The sequence below is a fragment of the Ailuropoda melanoleuca genome, chromosome 12 (genome assembly GCF_002007445.2).
Source record: "Ailuropoda melanoleuca isolate Jingjing chromosome 12, ASM200744v2, whole genome shotgun sequence".
Lineage (NCBI taxonomy): Eukaryota > Metazoa > Chordata > Mammalia > Carnivora > Ursidae > Ailuropoda > Ailuropoda melanoleuca.
In genome coordinates, this window is record NC_048229.1 from 80,200,854 (window position 1) to 80,221,002 (window position 20,149).

The 20,149-nt window shown below is 52.5% G+C and overlaps 1 protein-coding gene across 6 annotated transcripts in view; it reads left to right on the forward strand.

Moving 5' to 3' along the window:
• The window catches only part of BANP (BTG3 associated nuclear protein), a 128,274-nt gene that overhangs the window by 64,286 nt on the left and 43,839 nt on the right, over positions 1-20,149 (forward strand). For 4 of the 6 annotated variants that reach the window (XM_019803550.2, XM_011229551.3, XM_011229564.3 and 1 more), the window contains 4 exons: positions 7,286-7,453; positions 11,898-12,028; positions 13,564-13,635; positions 14,705-14,743. In XM_019803550.2, coding sequence (XP_019659109.2) covers positions 7,286-7,453; positions 11,898-12,028; positions 13,564-13,635; positions 14,705-14,743 — 410 coding nt within the window. The remainder of the gene's footprint in view (positions 1-7,285; positions 7,454-11,897; positions 12,029-13,563; positions 13,636-14,704; positions 14,744-20,149) is intronic. The other 2 variants (XM_002913376.4, XM_002913377.4) reach the window with 1 other exon arrangement.

Sequence of the window (20,149 nt, forward strand, 5' to 3'; positions counted from 1 at the left end):
GAAAGCGAGTTACCCTGAGGTCACCATCTCAGAGCAGAGAAGGGAGAAGTAGCCCAGGGAATCTGTGTGGGGTGGGGGAGCACGCTGCCTTGACCAGACAGCCCAGCTCCGTTTCTGTGTGGCGGGCCGGCCTGCCTGCGAGCCCTCCTCCGGTGGGGAAGCACGAGGTGGGCATCTCACCTAGTGGCTCAGCGAGGGAGCGTCTGCTTCCTCGGGCTCCGCAGGTTTCAGGGCATCCCCCCTCCCCCAGGACAGTTGGGGTTGCCGGCTGTGCTCACCAGCCATGGCACCCTATGCACCCATGCCAGGTGGGCCGAACCCCCTCCCCCCGGGCAGGTAACCTCCCGCAGGTGCTGCAGTCCCCCTAGGAGGCCTCTGGTCATGAGCTCCTGTGGGACCGAGTGCACCTGCGCTCGCGCCCATGGTGACTGGTACCTCTGAGATGTGTGGGCAGTGCCGGTTTTGAAACCGAGCTCTGGGGAGGGAGGGTCTTGGGCAGGCTGACTCTCAGGGAGACTGAAGGAGGATGGACGGCAAGTTTAGTGGGGCTGTGTTGGGAGACTGATGTAGGGTACAGGCCGGGTCTGCAGCCGTGGAAGCAGAGGGGCGCAGATAAATTCCGGGGATTCTGGAAACACGAGCAAGGCTTGGCTGAACAAATCCCCAGAGGGTCAGCATGACCACTCCGTGCTGTGGCAGATTGCCCACTTCCTGTATGGCAGATGACTCATTTACTATCACCAACTTCTGAGTTACAAGCACAGTGGTTGTATTTGCACTGAAGCCAAGTAGCAGGGCCCCGTGAGTGTTGGTGGGACACCGGGCCGCCCGCGTATTCTTGTGGGGGCCCAGGGAGGGCAGAAGGGTGCTGGGGTGGCGGGCTCTGTGGGGGCTGGCGGAGAGCTGCTGCGGATAGATGCTTTGCGTAAGCAGCCGCACTCGGCCCTGTCTCTTTCCCACACAGTTCGGGAAGCCCTGTGGGTCCTTGAGGTGGGGGAGTTCGTGACCCAGGGCGCGGGCACTTCCTGTCTCTCGTGTGCAATTTGCAGAGAACAAAGACGCATCTTTTATTTATTTATTTGTTTTAATGATTTTTTTTATTATGTTAATCACCATACAGTACATCCCCAGATTCCGATGTAAAGTTTGATGCTTCATTAGTTGCGTATAACACCCAGTGCACCATGCAATACGTGCCCTCCTTACTACCCATCACCAGTCTATCCCATTCCCCCACCCCCTCCCCTCTGAAGTCTTCAGTTTGTTTCTCATAGTCCATAGTCTCTCATGTTTCATTCCCCCTTCTGATTACCCCCCTTTTCTTTATCCCTTTCTTCCCCTACCGATCATCCTAGTTCTTATGTTCCATAGATGAGAGAAATCATATGATAATTGTCTTTCTCTGCTTGACTTATTTCACTTAGCATTATCTCCTCCAGTGCCGTCCATGTTGCAGCAAATGTTGAGAATTCGTTCTTTCTGATAGCTGAGTAATATTCCATTGTATATATGGACCACAGCTTCTTAATCCAGTCATCTGTTGAAGGGCATCTCGGCTCCTTCCATGATTTGGCTATTGTGGACAATGCAGCTATGAACATTGGGGTGCATATGGCCCTTCTCTTTACTACGTCTGTATCTTTGGGGTAAACACCCAGTAGTGCAATGGCTGGGTCATAGGGTAGTTCAATTTTTAACTTTTTAAGGGACCTCCACACTGTTTTCCAGAGTGGCTGTACCAACTTGCATTCCCACCAACAATGTAGGAGGGATCCCCTTTCTCCACATCCTCTCCAACAATTGTTGTTTCTTGCCTTGTCTATCTTTGCCATTCTAACTGGCGTAAGGTGGTATCTCAGTGTGGTTTTGATTTGAATTTCCCTGATGGCTAATGATTTTGAACATTTTTTCATGTGTCTGTTAGCCATTTGTATGTCTTCATTGGAAAAGTGTCTGTTCATATCTTCTGCCCATTTTTATTTGTTTATTTGTTTCTCGTGTATTGAGTTTGAGAAGTTCTTTGTAGATCTTGGATACCAGTCCTTTATCTGTAGTCAAAGACGCATCTTTTAAAAAAGGAAATTGCTGGAATTGAGCTATCTACAGGGAGCGTTCCCCAGGAGGTGGGGCCTGCCCTCACCGACCTTCCCTCCCTCCCATCAGCCGTGGTTGAGAGAGCAGGCCAGGAGTCGTGGCAGCAGCGGGTAGCTGCCTGTGTCCTGGAACGAGCCATCCGACCCTGGCTCCGAGCTTGCAGCCTGCAGACGCCTTCACCCTGTGCGCCCTGTGTCCGCAGCCTCCCGCCCTGTGTCCGCAGCCTCCCGGCGAGAGGAGCATGAGGGTGGGGGTTGGGGCCGGCCGCCGCGGCGCCGGCGAGGGTTGTGCCTGTGGGTGGCGCACAGGCTGCTGCGTCCTCAACTCAAGCAGGACACGAGGCTCGTGAGCACCTGGCTCTATCACACGTTCAGTGTAGCTGATGTCCGGCATCTTCATTTGGAAGCAGGGAGCAGCCGTCGGTGGCCTGGGTTGGACAGCGGAGCCCCTGGTCCGGCAGCACACGCCCGTGCCTGTGGCCTCTCTGAAGCCCGGGCTTCCCCGAAGCCCCTGGCAGCGGAGGGCGTGGGCGCGGGGGCTCCGTCCTGGGGAGAAGCAGCGCGGGCAGGAGCGTGTTTGAGTCACGACTCTGGAGTGTTAACCCCGGGACTCTGGGCCGGTCCCCCTCGCCCTCACTCCTACGGACAGCAGCCTCGCAGGGCTGTGGGGTAGCACCTGCGGCCTGTGCCACCTGCACACCGCGGGCCCTGCCGCTGTCGTCTCCCCCCGGTCCCGTCCCAGTCTTTCTGGGGAAAAAGTTAGCATTTTGAAACATACAGTGTGCTGTGTTTCTAAGAACTGCCTTTTTCATGAGGGAATGAGGGTTTTCTGAGAGGGAGAAAGAGCACGTTTGCTTTTCAGGGTGTCCGCTTCTTTAGGGCTCCCAAGGAGTGATGGGTTTCCCCCACATGTGGGTAAGTTGACCGTGGTTTTGTGTGCTCGATGCACGGGTAGCACGTTACTGTAACTAAAAACTGGGAACATTTTCCTGAGGGATGTCACCTTAAGGATGCAAGCTGTCGATTTTCTCCCCTCGAATTGAGAATACGCCTGTGTTCTCGGGTTCCTCCTCGCGGTCACAGCAGCTCCTGCTCAGACCGCGTGCTGCAGGAAGCTGTTAACCCGTGGGGGCCGCCAGAAAGGAGATGAGAGCACATGGCCGTCAGACGGCCCCAGCTCTCTGAAGGCATCTGGGAAGCCTGCAGACGTGGAGGAGAGATCCCCGTGAGGCCCCCCGAGCACTTGGCCCAGACCTGAGTTTCTCTCTCACAGAGGACTGCAGTTAGCCCATTCTGCCCCCTCAGCCGCACCAGGAGAAGGCGGTGTTTCGTGAGGACACGGGTGACGCAGAAGCTGGTCGCCTCTTATCTGTGTGAGCTCAGGTGCGTGTCCTGGTGCCGCTGTGGGTTGTGGGGTGCAGAAATGTCCCGGGGCGGCTGCGGCTAAGCACACACCCTGGGGGACAGGAGTTGACTCTCTCTCAGCCCCGGGAGGCTGGAAGTCTGAGATCGGTGTCAGTGGGGCCACATTGCTCTGAAGGGCGGGGGGACAAATCTTTAACCCCTTCCAGCGTCTGGTGGTGCCTGGTAATTTGTGCCAGCACAGCTCCCATCACTGCCTGTGTGGAGACTCACCCGTCTCCTCCCTGTGGGTATGTTCCTCTTGTCTCCTTATAAGGACACCAGTCATGTTGGATTTAGAGCCCACTGTGCTCCTTGTATGACCTCATCTTAATTAATCACATCTGCAAAGACCCTGTTTCCAAGGGAGGTCACATTCTGAGGTCCTGGGAAGGACATGCATTTTGGGGGACACTTCCCAGTGCCTAGGGCCTGGGATCTCTGGATCTTGGTAATCAAGTGTAGTAGTGTCTTACACAGCTTCTGTGGGGTTACGCAGCACATGGGTTTGGGGACGATGAGGCACCAGCGTGAGTGCAGGGCTGGGAGCTGCACAGGTGACAGACAGTTGGAGCCCTTGCTCACAGGAGGCCCTTGGGCTCTTCTCCCTTCATGCTTCTCAGCTGTTGGGGAGCTTCTCACTGCTTGGGGAGCGGGGGCTCCCCAGCTCTGAGGCCAGGACAGCACAGGGGCACCCCGGACACCAGACGCACACAGGATGTGGAGACAACTGGCTGCTCCCCCTCGCTCGGGGGTAAAGATTTCTGTTGTCTGTCTGGGTCAGTCACTATCAAGACTCAGTTTAGGAAATATATTTCTGGCACTCAGTTTTCTGCTTTTCTTTGTCCTTGAACTTGAGATTATGTTAACAGTGATAGTGTTTTCATTCCTCTGTGTATGATAAGCCCCATGCCACCCACCAAGGACGTGAGATTACCAGCCCTGTTCCTGTTTCCCACAGTGAGTCTCAGCCTGTCTGTGGGGCTCAGTGTTGCAGAGCTGGGAGTCTGGTCTTACAGTTCAAACCACCAGTGTCAGCATGGGCGTTCCGGGAAGTGGGAAGGCGGTGAACGGTGATGCAGCTTGGGATCTTTGGCGGGGGTGGGGGGGCAGGCGGCTTGCCTGGGAAGCAGCAGGAGCAGGCTTGGAGGGGCAGCTGAGGGGCTTGCCTGGCGAGCACTGTCCTCCAGGATGGTGAGGGGCAAGTGGCTCACTATGCAGCTGACCCGAACCCCACGGCTGCCTGGGGACCCCGTGTGCTGGGGCAGTGCCCTGGGAGGAGCCTTCAGGTGGCTGTGCTCCTGCACAGGGCAGGCGTGGTGTGGCCTAGTGGAGGGAGGTCAGGAGAACAGAGGCGCCAGGTCTCCTGCGCATGCCCGGGCCAGGCGGGTGCCGTGCAGGGCAGAGGGGGGAGGGAGGTGCCCTGGCGTTTATGTGGCCACTGCTGCTCTACTTGGGTGGGTGCCGGGAAGCCTGGATTTTAGGATTGTTTCTCACTCCTAACTGATAACTGGACGGGAACTGAAGCTAGGGGATTGGCATTCTTATTTCATGAGGTTTTCTTGGAAGCATCACATGACAGAAGAGAGAAAGTGCTTCAACAGTGTGAAAAAACAGTTAAGTTCAAAGTAAGTTTTCTACCCCTCATTGTTAAGATTTCTCCTCCATGGTCCATTAAGCTGAGGTTGCTTGGTGCTGTCAGGAAAGACGAGTTNGGTGCAGGGGGGAGATGCAGGGGGGTGGGGGGAGAGGTGTCTTGGCAGCCAGCAGGTGGCATTGCTGTTGGAAGGAATATGTAACATGAGGTCTTAGGAGAATTTAGAAATGGACAGTGTGTAACCATATGAATGTGTGTTTTTTCTTCAAAGGATATAAGCCAGGTTTTGAACTGTCAGATTGGTTTCTACAAAGTTAAATTTAAATATTAATGTTTTTGCTTATTTCTCAGGTTTATACACCTGTGTGTGTTGTAGACTTTAATTTCTGTTCCTAACAAGTTTTTAAAATTTCACACCATGTCATTAATCCCTAGAGGCCTTGGGAAGGCTTCTTCCTGAGTGTGAAGGTGTGAGGACAGGAGGACAGGCTAGAACGTTCCTCCTCATTGATGCACGTCCCTGGAGGGCCTTCTCAGGCCCGTGAGCACCGTTTCTCCTCTTGTCTTGCAGAGCACTGCCGCCCTCGGCTCCTGTCCCCAAAGTTGGTAACTGGCCCAGAACATTCTGAGTCAGCCCCTGCACTCAAAGCCTTACGTGGCACGTGGCCCCCACTAAGTAAATATTGGTTACTGATCTGTGGTTATTCTAGAGAGGACCTGAAAATCAGAAAGCAAAGGATTGGCCACTTCATATGTGTGTTTCCTTTTGTGCACGAGGATTACAAAGTGCTGCAGAAATGACCTTGGATTGTTTTTCTTTCTGATTCTGTAAATCCTGCTCCTGGACGCAGTTCCTTCTGATCTGGGCCACAGAAATTTTGGTCGTTCTGTTTAGAGTCAGATTGGTCTTAAGCACATACTCAGAAAGCCAAGAAGTGTCTTTCCAAGAGAAGAGAAACTTGATACTTGGAGAGAATTTAGGAAAACAAGCACCCCCTCTGGTGATTATCTCCGTGTGGTGTCTCGGTGGGAGGAGGCTTTAGGGATCGGTTCACTCTCAGCATGGTGTATGCTCGGCCCTCCTAGCAGTCAAACAGGATGTTGTTGAGCTCCATTTTCTTACTGCTAACGTTTTGAATTCCATCCGTTTATTTTCCCCTTAATCAGTGAAGTTTCACGAGCCAGCTCGAGAGGAGGTCACCATGCTGACGAGTGTTTCTTGCCATCCCGGTGCTCGTGACTGGGACTTTCTGTTGACTTGGCCCAGAGAAGAGGTGAAGTGTCTAGTGAGGGTCTCCATCTGCCACCCACTCCTCAGTGGCCTCCCTGATCCCAGATTTCCTTGTTGATGGGGGGGCGGGTCTCTGGGTGCCGAGTGGCCTGTCCTGGGAGCTGTGTTGTGGAAATAGTGAACACACGTGGGCACCAGTGAGATGCCCCAATGGCAAGGCCGCGTGCACGTCTGGCCAGCACTGGAGCGGAGGAGATGCTGGCCCACAGGGTGGGCAGGGCTCTCGGGAATGAAGAATAATGTGCCCTTTGGGAGTTTTCCTCCTGGTGCAGTCACGGAGTTCGGCCTCTGACTCGGGCAGGGATGGAAGAATGTCTTTGGGTGAATCGTGACCACCGTTTAGTCGGCTGGTGCCGGAGTGTCTGCCGTGTGCCCGGGTGTGTGGGCTCCTGGCACACCACACAGTAACTATATTGGTTCTCCGAGATGCTAGAGAGCTGCCGCTGGGCTTGCAGGTGGGAGGGACTCGGGGTCCGACAGGCTGGTGAAGGGCAGCGTCGCTGAGGTTGTGTCCGAGCAAAGACTTGGGAGAGTGGGGGACAGCTGCAGGCACGGAGGCCCAGGCGGAGGTGAGCCGGTGCTTGGAAACAGGGCTCCGATAGAGTTGTGGGCCCTACTTCTGTTCTCCGCGTTCAGGACGTAATGTGCCGTGTGAAGTGCGAGCGGACAGAGTGGAGTGCGGGCATCCTGGAGGCTTGTGGGGGCCCGGCACCCAGCTCATCACCGTGTGGACCAGTCAGCTGCATGAAAGTAAAATAAATGGGAAGAGTTTAGAACATCGTGGGTGCACCTGTCGGGGAGGCTCTCCGGCTCGTCACGTGTCTGTGCTCAGTTGCTCCCACCCAGCCAGCACGCAAGCGGAGGCCTGCGTCTCGTGGTCCTTTAATACGGGTGTGCTTTCAGGTCACCTCTTCTATAAGTTTGGAATCACGGAGTCCGACTGGTATCGCATCAAACAGAGCATCGACTCCAAGTGTCGGACAGCCTGGCGGCGGAAACAGCGAGGCCAGAGCCTGGCCGTCAAGAGCTTCTCGAGGAGAACGCCGTCCTCGTCGTCGTACAGCGCTTCAGGTATGCGTTGTCTGGCGGCCCAGAGTGCTTCACACCTTGGAACTCGGGGGGTTGAGGGGGAGCCATCCAGAATGAGCCGGCAGGTCAGAGCGTCGTGACCGGATGCCCTGTTCTGTGCACCCTCCTTGGAGAGCAGGGCCTGGGCGTTATCCTGAGGCTGCTTGGGTTTCGAAGCCGGTGGAGGAGCTGGGTCAGGACGGTGGCAGCTGCAGCGGTGAGCAGCTGTTTCGTGTCCTCCCCGCCTGGTCCTTGAGCCGAGCGCTGGGGTTTGTGTGGGGTGCAAACGAAGGCAGGGGTCTGTGCAGAACTGGGGTGCTCATTACTGCAGTGCTGAGTGTAGCACTTTAGTGACACACCCGCAAGAGATTGGGGGCGTTCTGGATTTTCCTCTCAGGCATTGTTGGAGGACTGCTTCCCTAGGAAAGTGTTCAGTAGGAACGGCAGTGTGATTCTAGTGTTGCTTTTCACCCAGCACATCTCACAGTATTTTAACAAAAACATTAAACACGAAGTCTCTGCAGTGGCTGCCTTGGCAGCCTGAGGCCCTGACTGGGGCTGGGGTCCAGGTCCCAGGACAGCACGGGCAGTGCCGGCGGCAGCTCCTGTTCCAGAGCACGGTGGTGACTGGGTCACTGGAAATCCTTGCAGGGTTTTGTCTTTGTGAGGCAACCTCAGGAAGCGGCTTTCCTCCGGTCGTTTTGGGAGTAACTTGCCAGCAATTCCTGAAGATGGGAGGTGGCCACACACGTTGTGCCCCAAAGCCGTGCTCTTGTGAGCGGCTGTGCTGAAGAATCTCCTAGGGAGGAACCGAGGCCTTTCTGTTGCGATTAGCCGTTCTGTCTCGGGAACTCAGGGAGGCAGCCGGTGTGGGACGCGCTGAAGCGGTCACTCCGTGAAGAAGAAGATGGCCGCTGCGGGCCCTGACGGGGCGGGCATCAGCACCGTGGGTTCAGGGAGGTGGGCTTCAGCGGGACGGGGATTATCATCCTCACCCTGGGGTCCACGTGGCCGAGCACAGAGGTGGACCCATGGTTGGTTCTCTGTGCGTGTCCCGAATGCAGGAGGAGGAATGGCAGAACGGGCCTTTTTCTGTGGACACGGCGTGTGCCCGTCTCTGGAGGTGCTCGCGAGGCAGTGTGGCCCTTGGAAATCGTGTTCAGTTCCGATTCTGATTTAGTTCATCCAGACAGTGGCCTGAAACGCTGTGTTTCCAACAAGTAGCAAGTCCAGCTGGCCCGGACCACCCAGGGGGGTGGAAGCTGTCGAGTCCCATCGGTGGTTGGGTTGTGGGGCCGGCCAGCCCTGACCCTGCTTCTCAGCCCGCTTGGAGACTCGGGTGCTCTTTACCTCCCACTCAGGTTTGAGTTCTGTTGTGTGGTTGGTGATTTTATGACATTTTATGCTAATTTTTTTGGCATTGTTTATTTCTCTTCCAGTTACTAGTGTTTCTTTCAGCCGAATGACAGTAATTCCGTTTAACGGGAGTTGAGTTTCTTCAGTTTCTTTGTTTACACATGTCGGTATTTCTTCTAAGATGCTTTGGGTTTGAGTAACTGTCTGGTACCGTTGGCCTCTTGGGGCTGGTGAGTAGCCCCCGTGCGAGCGCGTGTTCAGTGCCCGTGTCCCCTGGGTAGGCTTTGCACACGGGGACGTGGGTCCGGGGTCCCAGGATGTGTTGCTTGGAATAGACTGTCCGCTGACAGACAACAGGACACGGCAGCACGCCTCGTGGCCTGCCCACATCCCGGCTCCTTCCTCAGGAGCGCGCCACACCTGTGCCCAGGTAGCAGGGCTGTCCTTGTCCCGCAGGAGGACCTTGCCACCTCCGCCACGATCTCTGTGCCCCAGTGTGTGGCGGACGGGCCAGCACAGCCGTGGGTGTGGAGGGCGAAAAGCAGAATTACGTTCCCGTGGTCCCCGGCGTCTGTCTAGGGAGGCCTCAGACCATGTTTCTGCGCTGCTACGCCCAGTCTCACGCCTGCTCTCCAGTCACAACTAGGGCTGCTTCCTGTGCGGTCCGCTGGCAGCCGGAGGCTTCCTGCTGAGCACTGGAATTGAATTTCCAAGAGAAACACAAAACATGTTTTTTTCTTTTACCAAACTTTAAAGAAAAATAAGTGGCTTTTTTAAAATGATTTATTTATTTGGGACAGAGAGAGCATGCAAGAGCAGGGGTGAGGGGAGAGGGAGGGAGATGGAGAGAGAAACTTAAGCAGACTCCACCACGCTGAGTGCAGAGCCTGGTGTGGGGCTTGATCCCTCGACCCTGAGATCAGGACTCTGAGATCGTGACCTGAGCTGAAACCAAGAGTTGGATGCTTAACCGACTGTGCCACCCAGATGCCCCTAAAAAGTACATGGCTTTGGAAATTTCTGTTGCTGTCATTGTTTCTGATTTTATTGTGCTGCATACTTGACTAAAATCAGATAAAGCAAAGTAGGTGGTTAGCTAGAGGGCCTCTGGTGGTCGGTCCTTGCTCCATTTGCATCCTCCCAGCCTCCCAAGGCAAATCTGAGATGGGGACAGAAATAATCCAGTAAAATTCCTGGATTGCTGGCTGAATTTGGAATTGGTAGTGATTCCAGCTGGGTCTGCTTTGTTTGATTTTGAGTTATCAGCAGACAAAAAGAACTTGCAAATACGTACTCTAAAGGAAATTCTGAGCCCAGGCTCCACTGTCCCTGTGAGCACAGACTGAAGTTATTAGTGCCCGTGGATGTTCACAAAATCACCGTATTAAAACAGTGGTATTGCACTCCCCTCTCTGGCAGCACCATGTGGACTTTACGTGTGCTTGAGGAAAAGGCAGCTGCCTCTCACTGTTAATGCTGCAGCCCTGTGCATGCCCTGCAGGCCTTGTCAGTGAGTTAAAGGCCTCACGGGGCTGTCTGTGGAGTGCCCAATAGCAGAGAACGAGCCCATCTGTGTGTGCAGCTGCCTTTCCTCTCAATGCGGAGAGGAGCCAGGCCGGCAGAGGGGGGCCCTTGGAGCGCCCCGCCTTTCTGATGCACGCTTTGACAGTGGGGCGCTGTGGTCTGGAACCTTCGCCAGCGTCAGCACTGTCGGCTCTGAAGCATTCTTGATCACAGACCAGGAAACAACACAGTTTTTTGCACCAGACTTTGATATGAGCACAAATGATGAGCCATGGATTTGACATGGTCTGTACATTGAGCGACGGTAGGGAGCTAGTGGTTCATTGGTAGATTCAGTGACTCGAAGCTTGGGTTTGGAAACCATTGACCTCATACCCGCATGTCCTGTCTTCCGCAGTGTCTTTAGAACCTTGGGGACTGTCATTCTTCCTGTATTTGAACCATTTGAGAACTGGAGCAGAATGATTTGGGAATCTTATTTACTTGTGTAATTTTTATTAACTAGCAGAGTGGACTTTAAATGTTTTGGTCACATACCCTCTTTAAGAGGTTAGAAAATGTGTATTCTTGTATATTTTTAAGTTGACATTTTAAAATGTTGACAGCTAACATTTTTCATTATACTTGGGAATCATTGAAAGAGATGTAATTTCTGACATAATCCAAGTGTGAACATTTTCACATACTGTGTTGCTTATTCAGACGTATTCAGTGGAATGTATATGTCATGTCAATTTAATGCCCACCATCAAGCTTTAAAAAAACACACGAAGGGGCACCTGGGTGGCACAGTCGTTAAGCATCTGCCTTCAGCTCAGGGCGTGATCCCGGCATTCTGGGATCGAGCCCCACATCGGGCTCCTCCGCTGGGAGCCTGCTTCTTCCTCTCCCACTCCCCCTGCTTGTGTTCCCTCTCTCGCTGGCTGTCTCTATCTCTGTCAAATAAATAAATAAAATCTTAAAAAAAAAAGAAAAGAAAAAAAATTGTACACACAAGATTAGAATGTTTTTCTGAGGCCGTAATGTTCTACATGTTTAAGAACATTCTATTAAGATATCGTTACAACTAAAATTAATATACAACACATCAGTACAATGTCTTATTTTGGATTAAACAAAGGAGGTTTTATTGGAAATGTATCTTTAAAAAAGTGGATGGGACTTTTTCCCCCTTTGGTGAGTTTCATTGTCCATGAGCAAATATTTACTGCTGGTATAAAGCAGACTATCATCAACTTTATTCTTGTTTTTTATTTTTGCTGATAAATCCTGAGCCACTTCATTTTAACAAATAGATGAGAATCCTCTGTATCTGAATAGTCAATCCTTGAGCCTCTTTCTGTCCACCGGTCAGAAATCTCCATTCTCTAGCCCTTAGAGCTAATGATGTCTACAGAATGCTGTGGTTCCTCCATTGGGAGCTGTCGACTGGAGTCTGGGAAGGAGCAATTTCCTTTCCTCTCTTTGGGAATGTGGGGCTGGGGAGGGAAGGGAGCCCGGATGCGTGCACATGGCTGGTCTGGTCTGTCTCCGGCTGGTTGCTGAGGCCTTCTGTACTTCCCCGCAGAGACCGTGATGACCACACCACCCCCCGCCGGTGAGATGCCGCAGCCCCCGCCCCAGGCCCTGCACTACGCGCTGGCCAATGCCCAGCAGGTCCAGATCCACCAGATTGGAGAGGACGGACAGGTCCAAGTAGTATGTACCCTTCTCGTTAGTCTGCGTCCACAAAGGCGAGGGGAGGCTGGGGCTCGGGCGTGGCCGATGCGGGGGGGTGGGCAGGGGCACGACCAGCATCCGCTGAGTTTCTGTGTTATGCCGTGGTATCTTGGGGTGGGGTTGGCGTGCCATTTTAAAGTGCAAGTAGTCAGGGGTGCCATCTCTTGCATTTCACAAATGACGTCAGTTCCCGCAGGGGTGTGTCTGTGTCATCAGCCCCTCGTGGCTCCCCTGCACGTGCTGCCCTGGTGGCCGCTGTCCCATCTAAGGGTCAGGCCATTCCACTGTCCCTGATTTTACCTGTCCTCCTGGGAGACATTGTGGGTGCCTCATACATAATTTTCTCAGTTCAGAAACATGGGCACCCTTCCACTGAGGGAAGAAAAAGTAATTTCCTTCTGGGGTCAGTCCAGAAAGTGAGTGGCCTTAGGTAGTGCGTAGCACTTCCTTTGGATGAGGCGATGTGCACTAAACTTGTGTAGGCTCTTAGCTTGCGTGGCATGGCCCAGGGAGAAGTTCCTCCAGACCCTTCCTGGGCCCTCGGCCAGGGGGAGCAGGAGGACAGGAGCGTCACTAGGGGGCTGTACGTGTTCAGTACGCCCCTGGGCTTCTGTGGCCCCTCTCGTCCCACCCCGCTGTGCTCTCCTGCAAATCTCAGGGGGCCCCAGTCTGACGTTGTGCTCGGTGGGCTGCCTGGGAAAGGGCGGGCTTCCAGAGCGTTGCTAATGAGTGCTTTTCGAGGGGTTAGGGTTAGAAGGGCAAGCACTTGTGAGTGGTTGGTTTTCTGTGTCATTGACAGTCACAAAGGCAGTTACTCTTGTCTTAGTGGTGAAAGTCTTGGAAGGAATTCCGGGACAGGTCACTTTGACATGGTTTGCACAGAGTAAAACGAAAGCAGCCCCGCGTTTTCCAGCAGTGCTGAGGCACGCTCACACTCACAGGCGTGGTCTGCCCGCCTCCACAAACCCGAGTGCGTTTTGGGTTCTTTGTCGGTGTTGACCCACCTGTTTAAACAGTTTTGTGTTTCTTTGATTTAAAATACATTGCTTGACCCACGTTCGGTGTAGACACCCACGTGCAGCCCCTCCCACCCATCACACATGGCTGCGTGGCCTTCCGGCACCCCCAGACCTCGAGGAGACCCCTTGCCGCTCTCTGGAGGTTTCTGGTCCCTCCAAGTTGATAGTATGGTGTTTCCCTTCTTTTCCAAATGTTCTTCACATTACTAAGTTTGCCTGTTTAGTAACATTTGAAGATTTAACAGATTTTTCCTAGGCCCCATTGCCTCTTTAAGAATTATTGCAAAGTGTTTTGTTCACGCTACAAACTGAAAGTTAGATTTCCAGAGGCTGTTGAATAAGCTTACACTAGACACACGTTTTGTTGTACTATTTAGGATTTAGTTGTCCGGAAATGTCAGCAGGTAATCCAGAACCACCGTTTCAGAAAGCATTTCTTGTTTCCTGTGTCTTTGATTTTCTTCTGATGCTTCTTGGTGTCTTCTCTTGCTGCGGATCCCACAGGGCCACCTCCACATCGCTCAGGTGCCGCAGGGAGAGCAGGTGCAGATCACGCAGGACAGCGAGGTGAGTCTCTGCGCCACTGTGTGTCCCTGGGCTCCCTGCACGCCGATCGCCGTATGAGGTGGATCGTCACGAGTTCCCAGATGGCACGGGCATCCCGTAGTGGCCACCTGACTCCTGTTTCCTCAGGGGGGTATTGTCTTGGGGGGGGTCTGTGGACCGTGGGCCTTGGGCCGTATCGTTGGGATGGAGGTGCTTTCACCTGGCGGCCACAGGCTGTGCGGGGCATGTAATTTGCTGTAGCCTCCTGAATGAAAATCAATATAGATTTGCTTTCATACTGTTTTTGCTAAAAAAATCATTTGAATATTTCTTGGATTTCATGAATTTGCCCTTTTTCAGATTTCATAAGTGCATCTCTCTTGTCTATGTAATCCAGCATTTGTTTCCATTACAGATTGAATGCAGTGAATTAGAAGAAATTGCTGATGCCATTAATGATTACTTTGTAATAAGTTATAGTACGCAGCTGGTCCTCTAAGACAATAAAACTTTACCTTGTTCATTTAAAAATTAAATATTTTGTCAAGATGAAGGTAGCTACAAACACATTTTTAGCAGAGCCTACTAGACCTAAAACAGTCATTTTTTTCCTAAACAAATGAAAATGCGGTTCCACCTGGCGAGACCTAGTGGGCCTGTGATCTGGTTCATTGTCTTGTGTCCTGTCTCCTTCCTGGTGGGGACACTGCACCCTGAGTGTCCCCGTCAGGGTGCTGCGTGATGAGTACACAGGACTTCTCCTTGTGAATTTTGGTTCTTCTCAGCCATCTAAAGTCGTTTCAAAATAAAAGTTGTTGGAAAAATGACATTTTCATTTGGGGTCACTGTTGGGGGTGGGTGGGTACAATGTTTTCTTCGGTTTGTTTTTATAAGAAAAAATACTGTATGTCAACTCAGCTTTTATTTTGTTTTGGGTGTTTAACTGCTGCAAGGGCTTGGATTTTTGTAAAACTGCTCTGAGTGGTTTTGCTGGTTATTCACAGATGGCACGGGAGACCCCTGCCTCTGTCTTGTTGTGTCTGGAAGCTGTTCTGGCCCTTGATCTCTCCTCTTTTCACTCATTCTGCAGGGCAATCTACAGATCCACCACGTGGGCCAGGATGGGCAGGTAAGTGCTCACGTGCTCTCACGTAAGGCCCGCTTGCCGTGTGGACCACCAGACCTCACGCCGCGAGTGGAGGAGTGGGGAGCAGGGAGGTGGTGCGGCCTCAGCGTTGCCCCTGCTGGTCACGGACGTCCTCAAGGAGGTGGACCCCCGCACAGTGGGGCTCTGGGCTACGTTTGTTTCTTTGTGGGGTGTTACGTAGCCTTTTGCTTTGTAGATGGAACTCTGCTCCCTCGTTAGCATCGTCTGTGAACTTAGTGCCGTCGATGGCCTTTTGTGCAGTAGCTGTAGATTAGAATAGGTGGGGTGTTTTTCAAGGAGTTTACTGCAAAATGCCAATCACCAGCCTTTTTAAAAATCCCTGACAAAAAGCGTAACTGGCACATTGAACACACCGGATGTGAATGGTCTGCACAAGGCAGAGCTCCACCTGTAAGGGGTTCTCGGGAGGGATTTGCTGCCTAAGAGCCAGTGAGATTACTGGTGACTTTGAGGATTGACATTTCCATGCCCTTTTGAAGAGTTTCTGTTAAAGAGACGTTTGTAATCTTTGAAAAATTATGAAGAAAGTCTGGAGAATCTTCTTTTCTCGTAAAACATGACCTGGAGCCGCGAACATAGAGCTCATTTACTGTCAAGACAATAATACTAGTTATTCTCGAGACCAGCTGGGCTCCCCGCTTTGAAACGGCCGTGTGCGTGCCTGTCGTTGTTGGTGGTGACCTGGTGTCTGCCGTGCGTGGGGCATGGACAGCCTGTGTCCCTGGACTCAGAAATGAGAGGACAGTGGCACCCTGCGGGTTTTATCTGGAACCCTCCGAATGCCGTGGGAGAAGTGCAAGCAGACCTTCAGTTTAGATTGAAGTTTCTCCGTTTTCAGTTTCATCTTGAAACACACCCGTGAGGTTTTAATCAGAGCCTGAAACACCGAAAGCTGAAGCGACGGAGAGTTAGACCGGGCACGGTTCCCAGTCCTGTCTCCGAGCCTGGTCTTGGAGAGAAGGTCGCTGGGTCAGGCCCGTGGAAGTTGGCTCTCGGCAGGTTTTTGTTGTGTGTTTCTCCTGGTCGGGCAGGTGCTGTCCTGTCCAGGGTAGGAGAGGACAGGTCATCGTGTGTAGTCGATCTCTGGTGTTGACCACCTAGTGGTTCCTGTTTATCCTCATTACAATGTCGCTGACCTTCTTTAAGACGTGAGAGAAGAAAGTGTGTTATGTTGGCTGTTCTTCTCGTTTCTGTCTCTGTTCCTGAGCAGAATTCCACTTGGGATTTTGGAAAGGTAAAATAACCAGGCTCTTATGTGATGTTAGTACTGTGTATAGGACTAGAGACCGCATAGCCCACATCAGTCATGGAGGCAGAGAGCCCCGCCTCTGTGGCCGAGACGGCACAGCTTTCAGCCCTGGAGGGGCTCCTGGAGTGGCCGTCAGAGGAGCCGTGCTCTGAAAATGGTGCGAACCAGAGCGTTTTGCGCACACCTAGCAGGTGCTGCGTCCCCCAGGTTGGCCGTGGTGCCCGGGCCTGTGCTGCGTGAGCACCCGTGCTTCCCCAGACGCGCGACTGCCAGCGCCCGTTTCCCTCGCCGCCTCCTGAGAAGGGCGGTGGCGCTCCTGTCCTGATGGCTGTCTGGGCTGCGCTGACAATAATTTATTCGTCTGCTTTTGTTTGCCTGTAAAATCTTCTGCTGCCATCCTAGTTGTACCTGACGCTCACGGTCCGTCCTTCCTCTTAGCGGCAGAGCTCTGGGACAGGCAGGACCACGCTAATGGTGGCTGCAGGGATTTTCCTATCTGTCACCTTTGCTTTTCTAAAGGAAGCTGGGCTTTGTGACTTACATAAACTGTATGTGTTTATGTAAAGCTGCCTTTTCCTGGTCAGTCTGTTTAGCTAATCCTTTCTTGTTTTCCCTTTGTGGAAATTCCTTGTTGTTTTATCACTTGGCTGACTCTTGTTCCTATTAAGTTACTCTGCTTGTGACAGCTTCATTTTTTAAGTTAACCAAAACTTTGCAAAACAGAATAATGTTTCGCAAGACACAGAACACGCTGCTCCCTGCGATGTCACTGATGGGGTGAGTGAGAAGTGCAGCCGTGCTGGAGGCCTCCTTCCCCTGCCCTTGTCACCCCCCGGCTCCGTCTCGGTGCACCCCAGCCTCCCTCCCCGCCTGGCCTCGCACGCCCGCAGGAGGATGGTGCCGGGGCGCTGCGGCTCTTTCCCCTTCACTCACACGGGGCCTCACAGTCTTACAGCTAGCTGCTCCCCGGTTTCTGTGCAGTGGGGCCTTTGCTGGTCCTGGTGTAGGCATGGGTGTTTGATTTCCTGAAGACGGCCCCACGAGGCTTGTTCTGGTTTTAGGGAGCAAAGGTACTGAGTGGGGAGGAAGATAGCCTCCTGGGTTTCAGAAGTCCATGATGACATTCACATGCTCTTGTTCTTTTGGAGTTCACGGACCCACCGAGTGTTTCATTAGCTTCATATTAAATTCTTCCTTGATAGGCTTAACCATCACTAAGACTGATGACACAGGAGCACGCCAAATCCTTATAGAGCAGCTCAGAGTCACGCAGGACCGGTGACCACACACAGCCCTTGGCCTCTTCTCCCACTTGTTTCCTGACACTGGGAACCGCCACGGCTCTTCCCGCCTCTCCTGGGCTGTGGTCCCGCATGTCGTGGGTTTTCTCATATTCTGCTCTTCGTATGGGGGTTGCTGTTCTTGCTCATGGGGACGACTTTCTCCGTCAGAGCCTAGTGTCTGTGAAAGCACCGCATCTTGGTGATGGGGCGGGAAGGGAGCAGGAACCGCATGCTGTGCTCTTCACTGCCGCTGTGGACTTGGTTTTTGGGAGAGGGGGAGCAGCTGTCTTCACATGCTGTGGAGTTTCGTCCCTACACAGACGTAGTTCTGCACTGCAGCTCGGGAGCCCCCATGCGCTGCCCCTGCCGGGGGTGGGTCTGTTGTGGGGGCTCGTGAGCACGGGCCCGGTGCATTAGAGACAGAGCAGTGTCCATTGCTCCCCAGATGTGGGAAGTAAGGATCAGGAGTGACAGCTGACCTGCAGACCGGCAGAGAGCCGGAGGATTAGCTGGAAACCTTTCAAGGGACGGTCCTGGCAGCGGCACCGGCCGTGGCTCATTCACACGTTTCCTGTTCTCTTCCCTCTGTTTCTGGCCCCGTGCATCTTCTTGCAGTGCCCACTTCCTTGACCTTCCTGAACTCTTTGAGGGGGAAGCTACACGGTCAGGCTTGTTAGGGTTGAAGTTAAAATGCAGTCACTAATTCTGGTCCTGGGCTCTGGGCGAGGACACCTCCTGGAAGCGAAGCACATGGGCCTGAGGGTCTGTGGCCCTGTTCTCGACGGTTCGTGTTCATTCGTGTCATGGAGCCTGTTCATGCTGTGCTGATTGCTTTTGCCGCAGTCTGAGTGCAGGTGCCAGGCACGCACGTGATTTCTCCAACTGCCTCGTGCTGCTGTCTTCTTTCTCACTCAGTGAGTATCTCAGGGTTGATCGTTCACACTCGTGTGAACGAAGAGCAAGTAAGCATATACAGAACATGGGAACTTGGAGTGGTTTAGGGGTGTTACTGCCCACATGGTAGCTTAAGGAATTGTGGAATCTGGGCAGATGGACTTTGTATAGTCAATGAGATCAGGAACAGAGAGACCTGGAGTTCTCCAGAGAAGGCTGAGGCAAATCCTGCGTGATAGTGTTGCACGGAACGTGGGTTGGGTGTGTAGACACACTGGGTATTAAAGGTGCGAGGCTTGTTAAGGGTGTTTAGCTTTCTGAGTTAGTGTTTGGTATAGTAGAATTTTTTTTTTTTAGAGCTTGAACTCACAGGTACAAGAGGAGATAGAAAAAATCTCATGCTGGCTCCACACCCAGCATGGAGCCCGACACGGGGCTTGATCTCACGACCCTGAGGATCATGACCTGAGCTGAAATCAAGAGTCAGACACTCACCAGTGGAGCCTCCCCGCCCAGGTGCCCCAGTATAATAGAATTTTTAATTCAGTATGGATTTTCAGAATATTCTGAAAAAATGCAAACAAGAAGTTCTCCAATGTTAGGAGCCGTAGGGATTGCAAATGGCAGTGAGGTGGATGAGATGATGTTGAGATGCATTTTAACTGAGAGATAATGAGGTCTCAGGAACTTCTGCATGAAGTAACTTGTGCTTATGTGGGCCAGGGGGCCACCTCGGGGAGGCTGGGTGGACTGGGGAGCCACCGCGGGCAGCGCCGTTGCTGCCATCACTCTGCCTGCTAACTGGACCTGGGCTCCAAGTCATCCCTGCTTCTCAGGCTTGTCGTCGCTCACTATGGTCTGTGGATGGGGGGCCACCCTGGCCCCTGGACGGGCCCCCACTGAAGGACCAGTTACGCTGCACAGCATGTGCCCGTCTGCCTGTCGGAGGAAGGGTTTGTGCTGTGTGGCCGGACTGCGTCGGGGGCCACAGTGGCAAACAGGTGTGCGCTAGGGGCTCTAGTACCCTCTCTTGCTCACGTGCACACACGGTCCGAACAGGTTCACCAAAAGGTATTTAACCTCACTGTGTGCTGGTTGCTCTAATACTTTTCACTCTGTTCTCTTTTTCTCTCTCTTTTTTTTTTTAATCTCTTTTGAGTATTGGTTGTGACATGTTAAATCGATTTCATGGCCCACAGTTTGAAAAGTACTAGAATAGGTGACCACTGATATCTCTCCCTTTTCTTGGGAGCCTGTAGTTCTAAGATATTGTAATTAAGTAATTTTAAAGCATTTACAATTATGTGGCGTTTATACTGTAAACATTAATATGCTTTTCTTTCATATTTTGGCAAATCAAAAGATAATTAGATAAATCAATAGCATAGAAATCTTTTTTTAAAAAATGTCACAGTTGGGGCGCCTGGGTGGCGCAGTCGTTAAGTGTCTGCCTTTGGCTCAGGGCGTAATCCTGGCGTTCTGGGATCGAGCTCCACGTCAGGCTTCTCCACTGGGAGCCTGCTTCTTCCTCTCCCACTCCCCTGCTGTGTTCCCTCTCTCGCTGGCTGTCTCTCTCTCTGTCAAATAAATAAATAAAATCTTAAAAAAAAAACAAACAAAGTCACAGTTAAGCTTAAGAAAAAGGATTATGAACACCTTAATTCAAAGCTCTTTTTTAGCATACTTCTGAAGGCATTTAATCTAGATCAGGAAAATTGCGATACTGCATCACTTGAGTATTAAAGAAACCTTCCCTGAGAACTCTGGGCTCAGGCTCTGTGTTAATAACCTTGTCATCCCCGTTTCTGGTATTTCTCGTCGTCTTGTTCCTCACGTGGCAGGTGGTGTGGCCTAAAGGTCACTTGGTGCTCCCAGGGAGGGGCGGAACTTTGCGTCATCTACTGAATTTCTGGACAGCTGAGTTCACAGGCGTCTGTACAT